The 23101-nt window shown below is 38.5% G+C and overlaps 2 protein-coding genes across 11 annotated transcripts; one reads left to right on the forward strand and one right to left on the reverse strand.

Moving 5' to 3' along the window:
* The first annotated feature begins 51 nt into the window (after positions 1-51).
* LOC133725009 (metal transporter Nramp1-like) lies at positions 52-5975 on the forward strand. 10 transcript variants are annotated; one of them, XM_062152006.1, is made up of 15 exons: positions 52-188; positions 391-484; positions 651-800; positions 1454-1532; positions 1625-1665; positions 2139-2217; positions 2323-2427; positions 2623-2732; positions 2832-3013; positions 3105-3174; positions 3882-4055; positions 4171-4275; positions 4663-4794; positions 4975-5070; positions 5424-5975. In XM_062152006.1, the coding sequence occupies exons 3-15, from the start codon at positions 681-683 to the stop codon at positions 5751-5753; spliced, it is 1623 nt and encodes a 540-aa protein (XP_062007990.1). In that variant the 5' UTR covers positions 52-188; positions 391-484; positions 651-680; the 3' UTR covers positions 5754-5975. The 10 variants fall into 10 exon arrangements, with proteins under 10 accessions (XP_062007990.1, XP_062007996.1, XP_062007988.1 ...); XM_062152012.1 differs by having other exon boundaries at positions 658-800; XM_062152004.1 differs by having other exon boundaries at positions 56-188; positions 422-484.
* Positions 5976-10776: 4801 nt separating this feature from the next.
* Positions 10777-15132, reverse strand: LOC133725011 (cinnamoyl-CoA reductase 1). Its single transcript, XM_062152014.1, has 5 exons — positions 14902-15132; positions 14452-14606; positions 13218-13403; positions 12730-13082; positions 10777-11177 (listed from the first exon to the last, which is right to left on the reverse strand). The coding sequence occupies exons 1-5, from the start codon at positions 15041-15043 to the stop codon at positions 10991-10993; spliced, it is 1023 nt and encodes a 340-aa protein (XP_062007998.1). The 5' UTR covers positions 15044-15132; the 3' UTR covers positions 10777-10990.
* Positions 15133-23101: the final 7969 nt, after the last annotated feature.

Genomic DNA, 23101 nt, shown 5'->3' on the forward strand with positions numbered 1-23101 from the left:
AGCCCATCAGATTGTCCCGCGTACTATATATAATAGCGGCGGTCCCAGTACTATATAATAATTTCTGCAGCTGCCCTCTACAGATAGAGCCCGCAATTTTCTCAAGAGAGAGAGAGCGAGAGAGTTGCACTTTTTCCAGCAGCACTGTGGAGTCTGCTACAGAAACAAAGATTGGAAAAAAACAAAAGGTTTGTAAAGCTTATTCTCAACTGTCTTTGGTTTTCCCATATTTCTCTGTTTAGCTGTAGCTGTTCTTGGTTGTCCGGAAAATATTGGTAATGAATGAACTTCTAGTGTTGATGAATGTGAATGATTTTTTCATTATCTGGGATCCAAATGTTTTTAAGTTATCTTTCTCAATATATATGTTAGTGACTTAGTTGCATACAGCATTTCTGATTTCTTTGGTTTCTACTAGAAGCATCCTGGAGATTCCTTCAAAGGTGGTGGCTTTTCTTCAACTGTTTCAGCATCAAACAGAGAGGTAAGAATTTTTATCGTTCCCCAAATTTCTTGTGCTTTTTTTTTTTTTTTTTTTCTAGTAAACCCAATTCTTGAAATTGCTGTTGCATTTCGAGAAATTGATAGAGGGCTACTTACCAGTGTTTGACTGTAAGTTTGACGTGGAAAGGATTAAATGTTTGTTTCAGCTAGCAGTGCTGAAGTAGAGGAAGGAAAAGATGGCTGCGGAAGGTTCCACTGGTGAGCAGCCACAGTTCATTGCAAGTGCTGGAAACCGAAGTTACTCAAATGCGCCGCTCATTGAGAACTCAGATACAGAGAAAATTGTTGTTCCAGATGTGAGTTTGATTCATTCGTCATAGTTTATGTGTGTGTCTTGATCGTTGTGTATCATATTCATCATTTTTCACTGTACAATTCATTGTGAAGCATTTATAATGAAATCGGCCTAGGCAACCTAAAATTGTTTGAAATAAGCATTGGCTGAGTGAACCAACATGTTGATTACTTCTTTCTAAAGATTTATAAGAAAATCCATGATCGTTTTATGTGAATTTTTTGTGTTATGGTTGGAATTAAGTAAGAATGACTAATATAGATGTTCGTTGATGTCCTTGTTAGTGGCGAGGGTAGGGAGTGAGTGAGGATGGCTGAAGTCAGTGAGTAAGATATAGAAATTGTAGCATAAATTGGTGGGATAGCTGACAACATTTGGTAGGAAGTGGACGGTCAACTGTGTAAACCTTGTGATAGAGCACTCTGTGGAACTGCTCTAGAAGATAGAGTGAAAGGATTACTGCAGCCTACCTTTAGATGAATAACTAATTTTATTAGCCTTTTTATTGAACTCACATCACTGAACTTTCTTTCTATCCTATCTGTCATTCTCTACTTTGTTCTTTTTGACAATTGGCTAATGTAACTCATGTTGATGAGGGAAGTGTCCAATGGGAATTCATTGATTCATTACTGTTACCATTTTGTTTTGCAGAGGACAAGCTGGAAAAATCTATTTGCCTACATGGGTCCGGGATTTCTTGTTTCAATTGCGTATATAGATCCTGGAAATTGTAAGATTGTCACCTCATTTGCTGTCAGCCTCTTGTTTCTCTTTTTCTTATTTTCTTTTAACATAACCTCATCTTTTGTGATTGACTTGCAGTTGAGACAGATTTACAGTCAGGGGCACAGTACAAATATGGGGTACGTATTTCACCATTAATGCAGTCGTCTGACCTTTGTAATTAGACAAGCTTATCATGTCCAAAAGAAAGTGTCTGGAGCATCATGAAATGGCATTTGGTTAAGGGTGTAACAGTGTCAACTATTGACACAACAGGGCCCGCTAACACAAACCATAAGCGTATTGGATTAGTGTCTAGCAAGAGTAAACTGATTTCTCATGATAAAGCTGTTTTGATAATAAGGGAAACTGAACTGCCTAGGCCCATATGAAGAAACTGACAAATTTTTGTTATAAGTTCTGTAAGATGTCCAGAATCTCCTGATTTAAATTTTATTGCTCTATTATAGTGACCCCTATTAACCTAGTAACTACATAGCTTCAATATTGAGGATCTAGTCATGGGCAGATGTTTATTTGCAATTGTCATTCTTTTGTGACTAAAGTCAGCAACTGAATAGATGATAACAGTTCTGAGTAACTCTCTTTCCAGCTACTTTGGATAATATTAGTTGCTTCATGTGCTGCTCTTGTCATTCAGTCTCTAGCAGCCAATCTTGGGGTAGTCACAGGCAAGTGATATGGCAATCAGTTTTACTTCATTCTTTATTTATGTTTTGACAATAGCTAGTCATTTTGCTCAGATTATCTTCTCAATTGTTATTTTTAAAGTGTAGGAAAGCATTTGGCTGAGCACTGTAGAGCTGAATATCCTAAGAAAACAAACTTCATCCTTTGGGTTCTTGCTGAGATTTCTATAGTTGCATGTGACATCCCTGAAGGTAAGTTTTCTCTTTTCGGGTGTTGGTATCATTTCAGACAAATTAGAAGCAACTGGGTCTTTGTTTTTTTGTTTTGTTCTTGTTCATAGAACCCTTGCTTGGTGTGATACATAACAGCTATAGCTTCTGGTATTAGAGCTATCGTGATAAGACACATCTTTTATTCATTTTAATGTGACTTCTATTCCTTACCAGTGATTGGAACTGCCTTTGCATTGAACATGCTCTTCAATATACCTATATGGATTGGTGTTCTCCTGACAGGACTCAGTACATTGATGCTTCTTGCATTACAACAATATGGGGTAACTGAATATGTTCCCTATGTTTTGTGCTTCTCTAAGATCTTTGGTTTCCATTCCTCAACTATAAATGATCACACCCAAATATTTTTCTTCTTACAGGTTAGGAAACTTGAATTTTTGATTGCATTCCTTGTACTCACAATTGCTGGATGCTTCTTCGCTGAGCTTGGCTATGCAAAGCCTGCTGCTACAGAAGTTTTGGATGGGCTTTTTGTTCCCCAACTCAAAGGAAATGGTGCTACTGGTCTTGCCATCTCGCTTCTTGGTGCTATGGTTATGCCGTAGGTTTCTTGTGAATTCATATATCGATTTGGATTCCTTTTTGTTTATTTCTCTTTGCTCACTGTTGTTGGCCTTATCTACTTGCTAAAGGCACAATCTCTTCCTTCACTCTGCATTGGTGCTTTCTAGGAAAATACCACGATCTGTTCGCGGAATCAATGTAATACTTTATCTTCAATAAACTAACTGAACTCAATCTTTTGCCTTATTTTTTAAGCAATGCTTTTCATGTGATATGTTATGTTACCTTGATGTGCAGTGTTACTTGTTTTGTAAGTAACATGCATAATTCTTTATTGGCGGATACTCCTGATTCCATCAATCATAAAAGTGTCTATCGCTATTCGGCCTTTATCACTTGTATATCTCATGCGGCCCTCCCTTAGTTATATGTTCTTACAGTATCTCTTTAGTTGACTAGTTTAGGTGCTGATGGAAAGTTTTAGCAGCTGAAACAGTCTAGTCTTTTTAAAGTTTTTGGTATTATTAAAACTGGACTTACTCTTGATTAGTTTTTGTTTTTTGTGGTTCTAAAGAGGATTTATCTTTAGTCGTGTCACTTGCATACGGTAATTTGGTGGAGTCAGATTCACCATACATTATTGAGTGAAAAAAAAAAAAAATGCAAATTACCTCCTGGTCTTACACTTGTATATGTCATGCGGTCTTGCCTTGGTTATATAAGCTTTACTGAAAAAGGATGAATATAAACAAGAGTTTCAATCTTTAGTTTCTGCTAGTCACTTGTTTACTGAAACCACCCGTAAAAAGACTCATGCAGGGAAGTTTTCAATTTTTCCATATACATCTTGCTCTAGGAGTTGAACTTACTAAGGAGCTATATCTGACAAAATATCTTGTGTGCAGGAAGCATGCAGATTTTATATGGTAGAAAGTGGCTTTGCTCTCATGGTAGCCTTCTTAATTAATGTCTCCGTTATTTCCGTAACTGGTGCAGTTTGCAATTCCTCTAGTTTGAGTGCAGAAGATCAGAAGAACTGCCAGGACCTGGATTTGAATAAAGCTTCCTTTTTACTAAGAGTATGTGATGCAAATGGTTATCATACTGTTATGCAATATTTATAAGATCCCAATTTGAGAGGAATTCACTTTCAATCTGATGTTTTATGATGGTGTTATATATTTTTGTTTACAGAATGTGTTAGGTAGCTGGAGTTCCAAACTCTTTGCTGTAGCCTTGCTGGCATCAGGTCAAAGTTCTACTATAACAGGAACATATGCAGGACAGTACGTTATGCAGGTAGCTTGCTATAGAATACCACTGTTTGCCTTTAGTGCCTGCTCTCAATTTAAAGAAATTTACTATGAGGTTAAAATATAGTCTTTGTTGGGACTAAGCTGTTAGTTCTCTATCTTGGCCCTCCTTGGTGTAAAATCAACCCATAAACTGTACTACTGTTCCCACTTTTATATTTTGGTAACTTTTAGCCTTTTAGGAGACATTATTAAAGAAAAACTCAGCAATTGCATAGATATAGTACAACCTACTTCAAATGTATCAAAATCAACCAATCTTCGACATATCTCTGCCGCTGTTGAATTGTAAAATGGTACAAATATATTGCTTGTGTTTGTCATATATGTTCGGTTTTTAACAATATCTTCGAAACAATATTTCTTGTTGAAGGGGTTTCTTGATTTGCGACTTAGGCCATGGCTTCGAAACTTCTTAACAAGATGCTTGGCAATAGTCCCTAGTTTGATTGTTGCAGTCATTGGTGGATCTGCTGGGGCTGGAAAGCTGATTATTATTGCATCAGTAAGATAAACTTGCCCGCAAATCAAATTTTTTACTTACATTTATCATTGGTAATCTTTTCCCGAGTCCTGTCCTATATGAGGTGTTTGTAAGATGTTGTATGTAGTAGCTTGTGTCTCTGTCAAAACACATAATTATGCCAATAATCACAAATCACATCATCTCATGTTGTTTTTGTAGATGATTTTATCATTTGAGCTGCCTTTCGCATTGATTCCACTTCTCAAGTTCACCAGCAGCAAGACCAAGATGGGGGCATATGCCAACTCAACTGTGGTAAGCCTTACATTGACTTATATTTGAATTCAATTGCAATTATCTATCCCTTTAATTTGTTATTAAAGATTCTTAGGATGCCAATTGTTGGACATAGATATTAAAGTAGTCTAATCTCAATGTTTGATATATGCACCAAAGCAAAGAAGCTAAACTACACTATAGATGGGGTCCTGGGGAGTGGGGAGTGCTTTCTTGTTAGAATACATATTCAAACAAAAGTCCGCCTAATCAATGTCCAATTTGAGAGTTTGTCAACATAATATACCAAAATTTCCGTTAAGAGAACATTTCCCATGCGAGTCTTTTCAACTCCATGTAAATTGTTAATCTGTTATACACTCCTATTGCAGATTTCAACCATCACTTGGATCATTGGTTCTCTGCTCATGGCCATCAACATATACTATTTGATGAGTGGATTCATCAAGATACTTCTTCATAGTCACTTTGAACTTGTTGGTGTCGTGTTTCTCGGAATACTTGGATTCTCAGGCATGACATTGTATTTGGCCGGAATTGTGTATCTGGTGTTCCGTAAAAATAAGGAGGCACCACATCTTCTGGCATTAACAACTCCTGAAAGCAGAGAAATGGCAAATGCACAGCTGGGTTGTCTCACAAGAGAAGATATTGTAAGCATGCAACTTCCTCAGAGGAGGTCTACTGAAGATATAGACTGATGAGATTGTCGTGTGAGGCTGTGAGCTAGAACAATAATGTAGCTTCTCTATGACTTTAGGCGCCCAACATTTAAAATAAAGTGCTTCTGATTTCTAGCATGTGTTTCCTAAATAATCCTCTCTCTTCTTTTTAATGTATATAATCCAAAAAACTTGCAACCTATCTTTTCTTGTCTAGTTGAAGCAAACTATTTTTTATTGGAACCTTATTCATTTTGAACATACGCATTTGCATTACTATCTTTTTCAGTGCTCTCAAGTCTGGAATGTTGGTTTGCCATTGCTTTCTCACTGAAGTACTTAAGTACGCCATCAGGAGTTTTACCTAATTTGATCACTACCAGGCTCAATTCTTTAAACAAAACCACCATGCTTTTTATATGAAAATTGAAAAAAGATAGGTTAACTTGATCCTTTGGGACCGTCTAGATGGAGTGACAGCAGATCTAGCAACTTAGTTACTATATTTAACTGAACAAGGTATATAAACCTTCCCATACTCCATAGAGGCAATGTTGTCAAAGATGCAGAGGTAATATTCTACACACCCTTCACCTACCCCCAGTGGACCTGTGAAGTCTATCTTAGCTCAGCAGGGGTGATATGAGAGCTTTACATGCGCATGGCTTTGTGTTCCTTGTGGACCTCAAGTAATAGAATGGAGCTTCCATTGAAGTTTATCAGCATGAATGAATAGATGAATACCTGCAGTGACCTTGTCTAATTTTAACCAAACTTTTCAATCAGAAGTGTATGTTTTTTTTCTCTGTGGTTATCTGATAATTTTTTGTCGTGAGGCCTAATTAATCCATCATTTATTAATAATAAAGTTTTATCTGATAATTTTTTGTCGTGAGGCCTAATTAATCCATCATTTATTAATAATAAAGTTATATAAACAAACACTCGTAGACAGATCATTCAGAGGATCTGTTGATTAGAAGCAAAAACAATATGAAAATTATTTAGTCATCTGATACCATGTTAAATAGCGACAAGCGTGGCCCATGGTCCACCATTGTACCGATACTGTCCCAACTTAACCACCTGATAGGTGTTGGGTTTTAATCACAAAAGGCCTCGGTACAATTGGGTGAGATTCACCCATTTATAAGTTATATTTTTATTTGTCACTTTTCCAATGTGGGATCTTTCCTCTCCAACACGCCCCCTCACGTGCAACCTAACTCTAGGTCTGCACGTGAAATTAATTAACAATCCAATTCCCACATTGGAAATTGGGACACAAGCCTCATATCAGAGACTTGGTCAATACAATCCAAGGCCCACATCGGACACTTGGTAACAATCCGATCGGAATTTTTCCGATGGCAATATAAGGAACCCAAATTCGGGCCCATGATAATTGGAGACGTAATTGGAGAGGGACCCGCTCTGATACCATGTTATACAGCGACAAGTGTGGCCCGTGACCCACCATTGTACCTAACTCTAGGTCTGCACGTGAAATTAATTAACAATCCAATTCCCACATTGGAAATTGGGACACAAGCCTCATATCAGAGACTTGGTCAATACAATCCAAGGCCCACATCGGACACTTGGTAACAATCCGATCGGAATTTTTCCGATGGCAATATAAGGAACCCAAATTCGGGCCCATGATAATTGGAGACGTAATTGGAGAGGGACCCGCTCTGATACCATGTTATACAGCGACAAGTGTGGCCCGTGACCCACCATTGTACCGATACTGTCCCAACTTAACCACCCGATAGGTGTTGGGTTTTAATCATAAAAGGCCTCGGTACAATTGGGTGAGATCCACCCACTTATAAGTTATATTTTATTTGTCACTTTTTCCATGTGGGATCTTTCCTCTCCAACACGCCCCCTCACGTGCAACCTAACTCTAGGTCTGCACGTGAAATTAATTAATCCAATTTCCACATTGGAAATTGGGACACAAGTCTCATATCGGAGACTTGGTCAATACAATCCAAGGCCCACATTGGACACTTGGTAATTTTGATGGCAATACAGGGAACCCCAATTTGGGCTCATGATACGTGCCTACGTGGAGACGCAATTGGAGAAGGACCCGCTCTGATACCATGTTAAACAGCGACAAGCGTGGCCCATGGTCCACCATTGTACCGATACTGTCCCAACTTAACCACCTGATAGGTGTTGGGTTTTAATCACAAAAGGCCTCGGTACAATTGGGTGAGATCCACCCACTTATAAGTTATATTTTTATTTGTCACTTTTCCAATGTGGGATCTTTCCTCTCCAACAATACTAATATTACTGTATAGTAACAATCATGACTATAGACATTAATGCAGTGGTCTTATACGATATCATATTGATGGAACAAATTTTGTTTAAATATCTAAGTAATTCATAAACAATTTTGATGGGTACTGATAAATAAACAAAACTAATTTTATCTTAATCCAATTTCAATTTGTGTAAAGATAATGGGCCCGATATAAAAGAAAAAATAATAGATAATAGGTCACACCTATTAGGTCAGCCCTTGATATTTGTAGTCAACCTCTTTTTGATAACCAAAAAGTGCACTTGATGTTATCCAGCCGTCTATTCATGTTGGTGCAAGTGCACTTAGGCCTCGTTTGGTTCATGAAAAAAAAAGTAATTCTTTTGTCTTTCCCATGGGAAAGAGAAATAAAATTTCCGAAGAACTTTCGATTCTTATGTTTGGTAACATAAGGAAAGCTATCCGAAAAGTTGTTAAATTTTTGTAATTTATGCAATAAAATAATGAGTTGTGAGTAATAAATGCAATGAAAGAATTGAGGAAAGTGATTTCTTTGAAATATGGAAGGAACCATTTTGCCTATGATTTTCCTTTACTTCAAGAAAACATTTCCTTTCCTTTTGCATCCCAAACGCAAGAAAGTAACAACTTTCATTTCCCAATGCTTACTTTTTGCGAACCAAACGAGGCCTCAGTGTTCTGAATCGCTTCCCCTGTCGAGCTCTAAATACAAAACCTATGTTCTTTATGATGATGTGTTGTTTTTTCCTCTACGTAAAGAGGAGATTTCATTAATTCCAAAGATAGATTAACACATACAATAATTTTCTATACTTGCGCTCTACATCAGTGGCCAAGTAATTTAGAGTGAATCAGGACTGTTCACTAGAACATTGACGCTCACTTATTTAGTGAGTCTACAAGACTATGACTAGTCTTCTTACACAAAATTAAAATTAAACGAGAATCCCTTCACCAATTCACTCAATTGTGGTGCTCCAAAAATCTGTCTAACTAAGTGTAACAATACCGCATAGAATGTAGGCAAAAGGCTAACAAAGCCTTAATTAAAGCTAAGACCTAGCCCTAACTGGCTGACCCACTCCCTATGAGGCCCAAAGTCTAACCCACCCCCAAAAATAGCAAGCTTGCCCAGTAGGCATAGGAAAACTTGTCTCCAGCATTGACCAAACAACTTCCAAGAACGGTGCAGATGCCACCAACCGTATATGACTACACGACAAGGTCTTCTAATAGCCTGCACTCGCACCACCCAACCTTGATCAACTTCTCTAAGGGCAAGTTCACCCGTTGGGTCACCAGGTCACCCACTATTCACTACTTTTTAGTGTTAATTTCGTGCCCTGGGTCACGAGCACAGTGTATTTCGTGCCCTGGGTCACCCGGTACAGTGTTCTGGGTCACCATGGTGACCTGCACAGTGTATTTCGTGCCCTGGGTCACGAGCACAGTGTATTTCGTGACCCAGAGAATGAAAATATACACTAAAAAGCAGTGAATAGTAGGTGACCCGGTGACCCAACGGGTGAACTTGCTCTAAACCATTGAAGTCAGAAGGCAAATGAAAGAACCAACCCCCAACTCAGCCCTGTAGCATCATCCCCGATAACCTTCATCAATGCCGTCGCATATTCACATCGCACTAGCAGAAGAAGATCTTATCCCACTAATGGTGCGCTTTCAGCAACACTATGTAGACAAAATTTGGACAAAACATCGCCACCGCAATGATCGATTGCCTAGAAACATTACTTGGAGAGTGCAAGACGTTGTCTTCCTTCATAGAGGATAGGCCATTGCTGGTAGAGAACCAAAGCAAGAAATGGAACCAATAGCCAAAGATGGACATCGCGTTAGGGGAGAAGGACGAAAGTTGAAGTCGTCGCTGCCTCTTAGGTGAAAAAGAGTTTGACGGCTAGGAAATCCTAGTAGACACAACTTTCTCTTCTATAAGACATCAAAATAGTTGATGTATGTTATGTTTTTTCCGATATTTGTGGACTGTATACAGTTTATTAAAAAAACTAAATCATCTTCTTCTTTTTTTAAACTAATAGTTGATTGCATAAGATCAATAGCCAAGAAAAGGCTAGAGACTACAAACACTTTTTTTTTTTTTTTTTGAGAATGAGACTACAAACACTTAAAATAGAGAAATTAGCGGGGAAAACAACTAACTCCCTATCCAAGTACAACAACTCATTAAAGTCCAAGACAGCTCGCTTATAAGCAAGCCTAGTACATTACCAGAATAGCTAGCCTCGCTTCCTAAGGAAAAATCATTCATCTATGCCTCACCTGTCTACAGGCAATTATGGTAAAACTGAAACATAGAAACATCTCAGAAAGCTCCTAGAAACTATCTTCGCACACTATAGACTTCTAAAAAATAAAAAGCTAAGAAAAAATTAAAACAGAACAAACTCCTTCCCCTTAGGGTTAGAGTCAGCATTACCAACCGAGGCCTCGTTCATTTGAGTTATCATATTATTCTTCTTATTGTCATAGATATTACTTTAATTATATTCTTGTTTTTTAAATAGAAATTGATATAATTAGAATCATAGCTGATGACTGCAGTATACATGTACTTACAACAAGATAGCCGGCAAGAAAATCTAGAACCCTATTCTAAGTAAAAGTAACTCATTACAAGTCAATTGTGAGCCAGTGTTCTTGTTTTCATAGATATAGCTTTAATAATTGGACTGCGAACAACTCCTTCAAACTATGACATTAAATTTTAAAAATACGATCGATTACAAGATTTTTATATATATGCACCGAATCACAATTAGAGTTTAAAAAGGAAAAAAAAACATTAATTAAGGGATTTGCCATAGACAACAAAATACTAGCAACTTTTCATTGTCCTTTCATTAACATTTCATAATATTCTCATCACTACCATATTACTGGAGCAAAGCCTGAAATTATTTTCAGCTAGCAGTACCCAAAATAAGCCCCTCACTTAAGATTGGATCTTAATGGAGTCTTGTTCTTGTTTTGTAGGAACTTTAAGGTGACCCTTCTCCTGCAAGCTCTTGACAGTATCATATAGGCTCTGTTTCACTGGAGTGAACTCCAAACCCAAGTCTTGTAGCTTCTGATTTGAGAACTTGTAGGGTATTGCTCTGGGTTTCCCATCATCTTTCAACCTGCAAAAGTAGAATATGACACACTCATTAACTGGAATGCATTAACACATAGCTATTTATATTTTCAAAATGCAAGTATATTTCACGTTAGGTTAAACCACTTGGAAAACAAAGAAATACAAAAATCAGTGATTAGTCAAAAAATTCCTTTTAAGAAAACAAGGGCATGCACAAAATTAGTCTTCATGGATAAATATTTATTCATTTCCTGAAATTTTTGTTGACCCACTTAAGAACCAATGATTGTATACATGGACAATGACGCTACTCCATGATTCCAAGAAGTTCTGCAGGCCTGAAATCCTAAAGAATAATGGGTTGGTAATGACTGAAGAGACAGATGTTCAGAATTTGGAGGGTGACATCAAGTCATGGAGTTGGTGAGAACTCCTTATCAGCTCCACAAGTGCTCATTTGTTGTGCAATTTCAATTTTTTGGGGCACAATTTTGCAATTCCCATTCTCCGGACCTCCATAGTCGGATAATATTGACAAATCAAAGTTGGTCGGTATACCTAAACCTAATGCCCCCACCACCTACCACTCTACTAGAAATGAAAAAGCGGACGCATTTTCTCGGATCCAAAACCTTTCTATGGCTAGTCCCTAGTCGTGTTTTATTTATTCATATTTATTTATTTTTATCAAAAAGAGAGCCATGGGAGGTCGTTTATTTATATGTCTAAACATAAATTAAAATATACCGATGACACTTGCAAAGTTTTTTTTTTGAGAGGAATAACACTCACAAAGCTTGATAACTAAAATATAAGAAAACTATTATACGCAGAGATAAACAAATTCAATAATTCGCACCTTTTTCTGTTGAAATGCAAATGATAATGTCATCACTAGTCATCAAAAATTTCAGAACAAAACGAGAGGGCTAATCAAATCATTTCCCAACTAACTCTTTTTGTTGGTTAAATATAATATTGATGTTTTAGGTCATTAGCTAGGTCAGAAAACATATTATGGTAGATGATATATCACCATTCCTCCAATTTATTGGTTGATATTCTGAATATATACATATATAATTATATTTTCTTCTAATATTTCACTGAGGCTGACGTCGCGTAGCATGAGACCCTTACCTAACTGGTTGAGATAAACATGATAGAGATGGACTGTCGTATTGGCATTTTATACCTAATCAAGCTGGTGTTAAATAAGAAAGTCAACGGTATTCCTCGAGCTAATGACCAATTAAACATAGTACCACCTTTGGATGATAGGTATATCTAGTCTATATTCCCATATGGGAGACAATACTGAAAAATAAAGACAATACTCCTTGTACTTTGCATCTGCGACACTAGGCATTTCCTAAGCCTTCTGGTAGAATGTCACTCACATAATGAAACTAACTTGATCGATAAAAAAAGAACAATATGATCTATGTCATTAGGGTCGTTTGCGATGTGTTTCACATGCAACGATTAACAAGGTGTTTCCTTAATTAGGTGTACGTTAAAATACTAGGTATATATATGTGTCTGAGCAGGTGTGAAGTGCCGTGTCATAATGATGAAGAAGTATTACTACTTACTTGGTGGGTATCGGGTATTCAGGGAAGAACTTGGCGAGGATTTCAACTACATCTCCACGGTGAAGGACGCTCTCGGCGCAAAGATAACGGCCAGATGCCGAGGGAGTTTCATACACCAGTATGTGTGCTAATGCCACGTCCTTAACATGCACATAGGCCTGAACAGAATTGGCATAAGTCTTGGCCGAGCCAGTCAAGTACTTGAGGACGTGGATAATGCTGGCGTTGATGGTTGGTTGGAGCAGTGGTCCAAGCACCAAAACTGGGTTCACCACCACCAAGTCTACTCCTTTCTCTTTGGCCTCATCCCACGCTGCTTGCTCCGCCACAGCTTTCCCATAGCAGTACCAGTTCTGAAAGTTCGTTTATGTAGGAATCAGTATCAAGAATTTAAGGTTTCGATTATAGAACTTTGGAGCATCGAAACATGATAGAGAAGTTCTCGTAAAAAAATTTACAAAGATCAAAAGTTGTATTATATATGCTACCTTGGTGTTCTTGCAAAACTCCAGATCACTCCAACATGACTCATCAACAACCACATCGGGACCTCTGGTCGGGTCCATGTACACGGCACCGATTGAAGACGTGAAGACCACGCGTTTAACCTTGGCTTCAGAAGCGGCAACAATCACGTTCTTTGTTCCATTCACTGCCGGCTCCACCATTTGTTCCTATATAATATACAATATTGTTATTTTAAGAGTTTTCTAATCACAGAGATTAAGCACCAATAATCACTTTTTAAGATTTCATGGCCTTACTATATTGACAAAACTGGAAAGCCAAATGTTGAAATGCCCAAGAAGAAAAAAGATTAGAAAAAATAATAGAAAATCTTGAAAAATACTTTTATATTACATATATAATAGGTCCACCACATACACTGCTACATCTTCAATACATTTTATCATATAAATTGTTTTGTAACATTAACTCGAAGCCAAATTCGTGTAATGTCTTTTGCCTGGTTGTTGTTTTCATAATATGTGCAGTGTTTTTGAAAAGTATGATTAAGACTCATGAGAAATAATCACAACGAAGACTAACAATTTAGTTCCCGATTCGCCTCCGCCCTCATGCAGTGAATAAGGATTTTCTTCGAATTATGCATCATTTTCAGGATGCTCGACTTTTTACCAAGTTTTAACAAAGACAAAGAAAAGAAAAAAAGGCTCATGACTATAATAGAGTGTTTGGAAAATTTTGGTAACAGCATATCATTTCTCAATATTCTTGGAAATAAATTATCTTTTTTGAATAAGATTACATTTTATTAAGTCCAAATATTTGATTAGAATCTAATGTTGACCGTCTGGTTCAAAATTTCAAACCCACCAAACCCTGGAATATATATTTCAATGTATCCAAATATTCCTTTTTTGTCCCCTCTACTTTTATTTTGTTCTAAAATTCGAAAGATTATATTTTGTTGGGTCTGATCACCATATCCACTGGAGAATAGTGTTTTTGTACTCGATCTGTAGTAGGAATGAGTCCACCACATCGATCACCATCAACAAAAGAAAGTGCTGTATGGCGACAACCACGTAATATAGATGCTTTTGTTTTGAAGAATCCAAAAGCAATGATCGACTACTACGTTCGAACGTATGCTTTGGTTTTGGTAAAGAGATTTATATATGGCTATCATTTTTTCTCACCAACCAAAACGGAAAAAGAAAGAAAGAAAGAAACGGAAACAAACGCTGGAAAACTCACCGGATCATCAGTTACAGGCGACGCTGTGTGGAAAACGCCATCACAGCCGTTAATGGCATCTTTCAGGCTCTCGAAATCGAGAAGATCGGCTTTTCGCAAGCTCAGCCTCTCTCTGGCTCCTTCCAGCTCCCTCAAATGAGCATTCTTTGGGTCATCTATCAGTTAAAACCAAAATAAGTAGATACACAAACAAAGTAATATTTCTATGTACTCTTAAGGAAAGTTGATAACTGTTTATGTATATATGCACACAATCGTTTCATTTTTTTCCTGAATCAGAATCCGGAAATTTGATTCAAGTCTGAATCATATCCCGAGAGCCAGATTTGGTTAACAGAATGAGAAAATTACTCTAAATGTATAAAGCATTCATGGCGCGAAGCATATAAGAGAAAACAATAAACTTAAGGCCGGGGAAGAAGGTACTGATGATTTGATCGAAGTGGGTACCTGGGTTTCTCACGGTTCCTCTAACATTGTAGCCTCTTTCCAGAAGAAGCTTCACCAACCAAGAAGCGATGAAGCCTCCGGCCCCGGTGACACACACAGTTTGGCCGTGGCCGGAAACTGAAGAGCTCTGATCAGCAGTCATCTTGGCTTGATTGGTGTTTTCCAAAAGAGACAAAGATAGAGGGAGTTTTGATTTGAACTTTGTGATGTAATGGAAGAGGCACGAATCAAACAATAGTGAAGTCTGGTTTTTATAAGCCTACCAGACTCACCTACCACCGGTAAAAAAAAAAGTCCGAAATAAGAGACACAGATCTGTGTGGTTTAAGTGTTTAACCATTGCACTTGTCTAATATGTAAATCTGGAATTAGTATTAATATTGGTGAGGCAACTAATAATGTGACATGAGTCACATGACCTGATGACCATGACCTTTTTTTGTTTTTTGTTTTTTTTTTTTTTTGAAAAAAAAAAGGATTAATTTCCCTTTTTAATTTTTTTTTTTTTTAACTACTATATATTGGTCGACGTTTAAAATGAGATTTACGTTTAAAATTGCTAGTTCACATTTATAAAAATAGAAATAGACTAATGGTCAATCATTAGGCTTGCAAATTCTGGAAACAAGAGGATGGCACGTAATCATGATGGCACAAAATTAGCACATAACGTCCCAAGTTTCCGATGTAATTATGTGGCACTACAAAGAAAAGTCATCTTTAATAGTTTAAGACAATTGTATATTTAAAATGATGTTGCTCATCGATTATGATGCCATTTGGTTATACAGTACATTGGATCCTGTTACGCATGATGTAAAGTGTGAATACAACGAGAAAAGGTCATTAATTACAACCTGTGAAATTCAAATTGTGTCTGGCCCAAACTCTAGGTTACTTGACCTAGTGATAATAGGGTTTTCATTAGAGATAATCTCGGAGAATCTTAGAGATATCCATTCAATGTATGATTACCTTTCCTTGTACAATTCAGATTCTATGCATTATAATCCTCTATATAAATAGGCCCCTATTATCAATGAGAACACATAATAATTCTCTCTCAAATATCGTTTTCCTAAAACACGTTATCAGCACGAAAGACCTAACCCTGAAAATCCTAATTTCGTAGCCCTCAAATTCCATAATCCACCGCCTCACATATCGAAGCCCTAGCCTCAAGGAGCCCAGAACCGGCGGCGGGATCACCAGAACTAACCGGAATCCGCCTGAACCGGTTGTTGGAAATATCGGACCGGCCCCTGTCCTGTGCCTGCCCTGCACGCATCTGTCGAGACTTGCACACCTCTGTGCCCGCACCTGTCGATATCTGCCGACAGCCCCGCACAGGCCCTTGCCGAGATCTGCCGAGCCCTCGCGACCTAGCGAATCCGTGACCCCGCGACCTAGCGACTCCATTAATCCGCGACCCCGCGACCTCAACTCCGCGACCCCGCGGCCTCGGGAACTCACATTTCCGCGACCACGCCGCAATCCTACAAGTCTGCTTGCTTGCACTAGGGCTAAAGCTCGTCTCCAATCCTATGACAAGGACCAAATACGTTCTGCAATCCTTCGAGGTAATTTTTTCTAAAAGTTCCCATTTTTTAGAGTTTTTTAATCGAATTTCTTTTCTTTTCTCGGGGACTTGCAACCTCCCTTCTTTTACCCCCCATTTCTTCATCATAGGGGAGACCAAATTAAGCCGAACTGTGGGGGTTTGTGCTCACTCCAAGCTTGGAGCTTGTAGAGTCCTCCAAACTTAGAGTTTGTTGAGATAAAGCGATTGACCACAAACATCATTGTTTCGATCTAATCCAACCCATCTTGGAATCGAATTTCTTGGAAGTGACTACGCTCAGAAATTTTTATTGTTTTCGTGGTAGCCTTTTTCGCTCCGAAACTATGGGTCCGTGATGTGCGTCAGCATCTTAAGGCTGATGGGATCCTAAGTACGATCCAAGATCCAAGTCAGAATGTGCTTACTCCTCAACAAGCTACCGCTTTTGAAGCGAATAGAGCTACGAGAGAGGCCAATGAAGCTAAAGCCATAATTCTCATGACAAGGCACATGAATGACGCACTCCAAAATGAGTACCTCAATGAGGAAGAGCCCAGAAGACTATGGGTAGAACTCGAGCAGCGTTTTGGTAACGTTCGTGACTCCCTGCTTCCTGATTTAGGAGTGAGATGGCATATCCTTCGCTTTTGTGATTTCAAGTCTGTACTTCACTACAATTCGGAAGCACTTCGTATCAAGTCTTTGATGGAATTCTGTGGGCAGAAAATCACTGATACAATGTTGATCGAGAAGACTCTCTCTACCTTCCCCGTCTCTGCATTGATGATAGAAAAAAACTATCGGATTGATGTCAATGCTGGACACATCACAGATTTCATGAGCTTATTGGTGCCATGAACGTAGCTGAAAAGCACGACAACATCCTTGTGAAGAACTATAATTCGAGATCCGTGGAAACATAGCATATTTCGGAATCCAATTATAGTCTCACCCCTAAGAGAGGGCGCCAAGAGCGAAACTCTAATCTTGGGGATACTTTTGGACGTTCTGGTCCATATAATCGCTCTACTTGGGAAGGTAACAGCCAAAATAGGCGAACACAGAACCGAAGAGGTAAACGTGGAAAGAGAGAGGGAGGCAACGCCTCTGGCCATGTTGGTGGCGTCACCAACACTAAGAGCCATCTAAATGACGCTTTCAAAGCGCCTCAATCAATGGAGTCTGAACAAAGAGATGTATGTTCTTGATGTGGAGTATCCGGTCATTGGGCACACATTTGTAGAGCTCGTGAAGAAATTGTCACCGCCTACAAAGCATATTGTGAAGCAAGAGAAGCTCACTATGTGAAACAAGAAGATCAAGAAGATGATCTAGAGTGAAGGGTTGAAGACTAAAAATTTGGTTGGGATCAATAGATTGTCAATTCTGTTTAATTCTTTATTTTTCCAAGAGATGTAATAGGCAATTGCCATATACTTTGTAGTAAATGCCATTGGTTTAGTTTTTCTTCACATAGGTTCATCCAAAATGAGTGTGATTTCTAGGAAGGTTTTGAGATAAGTGGTACTTAAGTGAGCTTTGCTCCACCGACATGTCTCTACTCACCTGGTCATATTTATTTTGGAGTTATCGAAAGAAGTCAAACGACTACCTTTGTTTTGCATTAGCTAGCATTTGGATTAGATTCTCCTAATGGTTAAGAGACAATGATGTACTCCGTTGGCTTATGAATAAAATTTTGAGTTCTTTTCATTATAACTCCATTTTGATTCTGAGCATATTACTTTTGTGACTACGATGGCTGGGTCATCAATATTAATTCAAGGACATGGAATATCCCAAGTTCCCCTTGCCAAATGGCACCTTGATTACTGTCACAGAAACTCTCTACGCTCCTAGGGCAAATCGCACCTATGAATAGCCAACGGATTCCATGCAAAAACGCATGTAGAGAACTGAAATGAGTTCCTTTGCAATACCTCTAATGATTGCGAACAAATGCGCATCTTAGAGAAGTTTATGTGTCTTTCTAGTGGACTCTATGTTACTATTCGAGCTATTAAATCCAATCAAGTTATGAGAGAAGATCCCTTGGATTTAGACACATAATGGCTTTGTCACGACAGGATAGGTCATCCTAGTCATAATGATCCATCTACTAAAGACTTCACACGAACATCTATTTTCTCGAGCGAAACGAAGCATGAATCAAAAATTGATTGTTGGACTAAGTGTGACCGCCGCCGCCGCCGCCGTCCACCACCAGCCTAGGGCTGGCATAGTCCTTATCCATGACGCCATGGATAGCGTACATCATGGTAATGACGCCCCAGGTGATGTTGCAATCACCAACTTTGCTTCAAATAGCGTTTCAGACGCTCAGGCCCAACTAAAATCCTTATTGGTTGCTTCTAAAGCCTCTCGCTCGTTTTACAAAGCCGTTCCTTAGGGAAATTAAGACTGAGACCGTCCTATGCAGAGGATATGAAAATACTCATTTTGTTCTTACATAGAACCCATGGGGATTCTATGGACTGATTCAACCAACTTGCGGACGTTTAAATATATCATGATGTTGGTTGACACGCAAACACGCTGGTCACGTGTTGTGCCATTGTCCACTTGTAATGCTGCTTATGCTATACTCCTAGCACATATCATATGACAACAGGCTCACTCCCCGAATCATCTTATTCAGTCAATTGGATTTGACTATGCTAGAGAGTTTACATCGAAGACTTTCGATGGTTATTGCAATGGGACTGATATTGGACATCATATTCCCATGTACACACCCAAATGGTCTCGAGGAAACGATGACAATGGTAGTCAGGATTTGGTAATGCGCACCAACCTCCTTATATCCGCTTGGGGTGATATCGCATGCAATTATGCTAATTCGTCTACGACCCACCGCCACTCAATCTACCTCTGCGTTACAGCTAGTGACTGGGTACAAGTATCGTACTTACGCATATTTGAGTGTGCCATTTATGTGCCAATTGCGCCGCCACAACGCACTATGATAGGTCATTCTAGACGAATGGGCAACCATGTTGGATTTGAGACTCCAATAATCATCCGCCACTTAATGCCCTCGCAAGGCGATCTCCTTACCGCTAGATTTGCAGGTTGTCACTTTGATGAGACAGTCTGCCCGTCGTTATGGGGAGATAAGAACACAGATGTTCAGCATGAACGACAGGAATTGTCGTGGTCTGTCCCCACTATATCTCATCTCGATCCCTACTAAAGTGATGAGATCACACATATCTGCTGCAAATATGCCTACAAGGATGAACGTCCCTACGAGAGGACGTAGCACCACCCTACACGGATGTAGGCATGGCGCCAACGCCAAAGAAAGTGGCACTCTGGCGTTATAGGCCATGGCCTCAGCTAGGATGCATGGGAGGCCCGTGGGTTCGAAGGATACTTTGGCACAACCCAATCCTTGGATCATCGACACTCAAAATCCGTCTCATGAGAATCTTCCGGGTTATGGTTATCGTTGGGGGACGCCTCAACGTCAGAACCTATTCCTGAGAATATAGAGCTCTTTGAAAATTACACTAGTGTACATGAGACGTGGGATAGAAACTCCATCATAATTAATGATGTAGTTGTGCATTTTGTTGTGCATGAGTTTGTTGAGTCTGATGATATCGAACCACGCTCCGTTGATGAATGAATGCCAACGTAGAGAAATTTGGCCTAAATGGAAAGATGTGATCCAGGTTAAGTTGGATTCTCTAACGAAGAGGAAAATTTTTGAGCTAGTGATGCCAACACCTCCTAACATAAAACCTATTGACTAATGGGTCTTCGTTAGAAAGTGTGATGAGAAAAAGAGATGGAATCTCGCTTTATGGCGCAAGGCTTCTCACAAAACGCCCTGGAATCGACTACGATGAGACATATTCTCTCGTAATGGAAGTCACTGCACTCCACTGTCCTGTCAGTTTGGTAGTTTCCGAATAACTGATCATGCGGCTTACGAATGTGGTCACCACGTATCTCTATGGGGATCTATATATGGAATATACATGAAGGTTCATGATGGACTTCATTTACCCAAGTCAAGTGGCTCTAGACCACGGAGCGCATTTGCAATAAGGTTGAAACGCTCACTAAAGTGACTACTTGATTGGGAAGGGATATGCCCACGCGTTTCCATAACAAGTTTCGGATTCTATCGCGGTTCATGCTGGACATGATTTTCATTGGAAGCCCTTAAAGAGTTAAGGGAAACCGCTGAACACTTGAAATCCGATTTTGAGATGAAGGATTTTAGGAAAACACGATTATGTCTCGGTTTGGAACTTGAGCATCGTGTTGATAGCTGCTTAGGCATTTTGACAAGGTCAAACCTTCAAGCATCCCCATGATCGTCCGTAGTCTTGATCCTGGAAAAGGATCCTCTTCGTCCGAAGGATGATGACGAAGATGTGCTAGAGGCAGAAGTGTCTTACTTGAGTACAATTGGCGCATTATTGTACTTAGTTCAATGCACAAGACCAGACATCTCATTTGCAGTGTACTTGTTAGCTAAGGTATTGCTTTGCTCCAACGCGACGCCATTAGATTGGTGTAAAAGATATCATTTGGTACTTGAAATGTATGATTGATATGGGCTTGTTCTATCCCTACAGAGAGACGATAGATTCGGACCCATCACACACCAGAAACGCCGCCAACACTGGCCTGCGTCCACTATCCCCATCCCAAAACGATAAGCGTTTTGGAAGGTTTTGCTGATGTTGGGTATCTCTCTGAGCCACACAAAGGTCATTCCCAAACTGGTTAAGTGTTTACCATGGGTAAAGACCGTGATATCTTGGAGGTCTACAGAATAGACCCTAGTCACTATATTCTTCGAACAATGCAGAGATTATTGCTCTTCACGATGTGGTTCGTGAATGTATATGGATTTGATACATAATTATGCATGTTCGAACAATTGTGGTTTGAAGTCTACCACAGATGAGCCTATGAGCATTTAGGATAATGCTGCTTATCTTCAATAAGTGAAGCAATGCTACATCAAAAGCGACAACACCAAGGATAATCAGCAACAACAGTCTCTCCTCAAGATCAAATTGAACTAGGTTCAATCTGAGGACAGTGTGGCAGGCTTGCTCACTAAGTCATTGCCTAAATTCCACTTTCGGGAAACATGTTGGTAGCATCATTTGCCGAAGTTATCCGAACTTCCATGACTGTAGTCATCAGGGGGAGATGCAGATCAGGGGGAGATGTCTACATGTATGGTCTCGAAACGTGAAGGGTGTATTGTGCTATTTTTCTCCTTCGACCGAGGTTATTTTTGTCCCACAGGGTTTTTGTTACTCGGCAAGTTTTTTAACGAGGCAACGAGAGAAGCACCACGTTTGGGCGACACAAGGGGGAGTGTTTAAGTAAATCCAAATTGTGTCTGGCCCAAACTCTAGGTTACTTGACCTAGTGGTAATAGGGTTTTAATTAGAGATAATCTCGGAGAATCTTAGAGATATTCATTCAATGTATGATTACCTTTCCTTGTACAATTCAGATTCTATGCATTGTAATCCTCTATATAAAGAGACCCCTATTATCAATGAGAACACACAACAATTCTCTCTCAAATATCGTTTCCCTAAAACACAACTTCTTTTTTTTTTTTTTTTTTTTTTTTTTTTTTTGCCCCTTTAGAAAATAAAAAATAAAAAAGGAAGTTGTAATTAAAGACCGTTGTACTTCTCTTCGAGATTTAGGCTCTATATTCTCATTGTATTCACATTTTACATCATGCGTACGAGGGTCCAATGTACCGTGTTGATTATGTTTTTCAATTCTCTTTTAAAAATATAAAAAAATTACACATAGGTGAGTATTATTAATGCAAATTTTTAATAGTTTAATACAATTATAAAGTCATTTTCCCCTTACATTCACCAAATTATTTCTTTGTACGTACACGTATTTACTTAATTATGAAATTGTGTTTCTCATTGATTATGACGCCATTTAATTATGCGGTCATCCTAATTTAATTAAGGAAGTTGTAATTAAAAACCGTTGTACTTCTCTTCGAGATTTAGGCTCTATATTCTCGTTCTATTGACACTTTACATCATGCGTACAAGGGTCTAATGTACCGTGTTGATTAGGTTTCAATTCTCTTTTAAAAACATAAAAAAATTACACATAGGTGTTTATTATTTATGCAAATTTTTTTTTTTTTGGTTACAATTATTTATGCAAATTTTTAATAGTTTAAGAGAATTATAAAGTCATTTGCCCCTTACATTCACCAAATTATTTATTTGTACGTACATGTATTTACTTAAATATGAAATTGTGTTTCTCATCGATTATAATGCCATTTAGTTATGCCGTCATCCTAATTTAATTAAGGAAGTTGTAATTAAAAACCGTTGTACTTCTCGTTATTATTCACACTTTACATCATGCGTACGAGGGACCAATGTACTGTGTTGATTATGTTTCATTTCTCTTTTAAAAACATAAAAAAATTACACATAGGTGAGTATTATTTATGCAAATCTCACTCTAGATCATCTACACCAGCTATCCTAAAAAAATTATACTATAGAGACTTAAAAAATAAAATTCATATATTTTTCTTTCGTAGTTTTAACAATTTCTCTATCTATTTAGACTTTTTATTGAGAGTCG

The sequence above is a fragment of the Rosa rugosa genome, chromosome 1 (assembly GCF_958449725.1).
Source record: "Rosa rugosa chromosome 1, drRosRugo1.1, whole genome shotgun sequence".
NCBI lineage: Eukaryota > Viridiplantae > Streptophyta > Magnoliopsida > Rosales > Rosaceae > Rosa > Rosa rugosa.

What these genes read in the sequence shown, in the direction of transcription:
- LOC133725009 (XM_062152006.1), top strand. Translation starts at nt 681, where the DNA reads ATGGCTGCGGAAGGTTCCACTGGTGAGCAGCCACAGTTCATTGCAAGT. An exon ending in GTATATAGATCCTGGAAATT is followed by an intron (nt 1,533 to 1,624) that starts GTAAGATTGTCA and finishes ATTGACTTGCAG; the next exon opens with TTGAGACAGATTTACAGTCA. An exon ending in CAGGACAGTACGTTATGCAG is followed by an intron (nt 4,276 to 4,662) that starts GTAGCTTGCTAT and finishes TTCTTGTTGAAG; the next exon opens with GGGTTTCTTGATTTGCGACT.
- LOC133725011 (XM_062152014.1), bottom strand. Translation starts at nt 15,043, where the DNA reads ATGACTGCTGATCAGAGCTCTTCAGTTTCCGGCCACGGCCAAACTGTG. An exon ending in AGGAACCGTGAGAAACCCAG is followed by an intron (nt 14,607 to 14,901) that starts GTACCCACTTCG and finishes TTTAACTGATAG; the next exon opens with ATGACCCAAAGAATGCTCAT. An exon ending in AGTTTTGCAAGAACACCAAG is followed by an intron (nt 13,083 to 13,217) that starts GTAGCATATATA and finishes ACGAACTTTCAG; the next exon opens with AACTGGTACTGCTATGGGAA.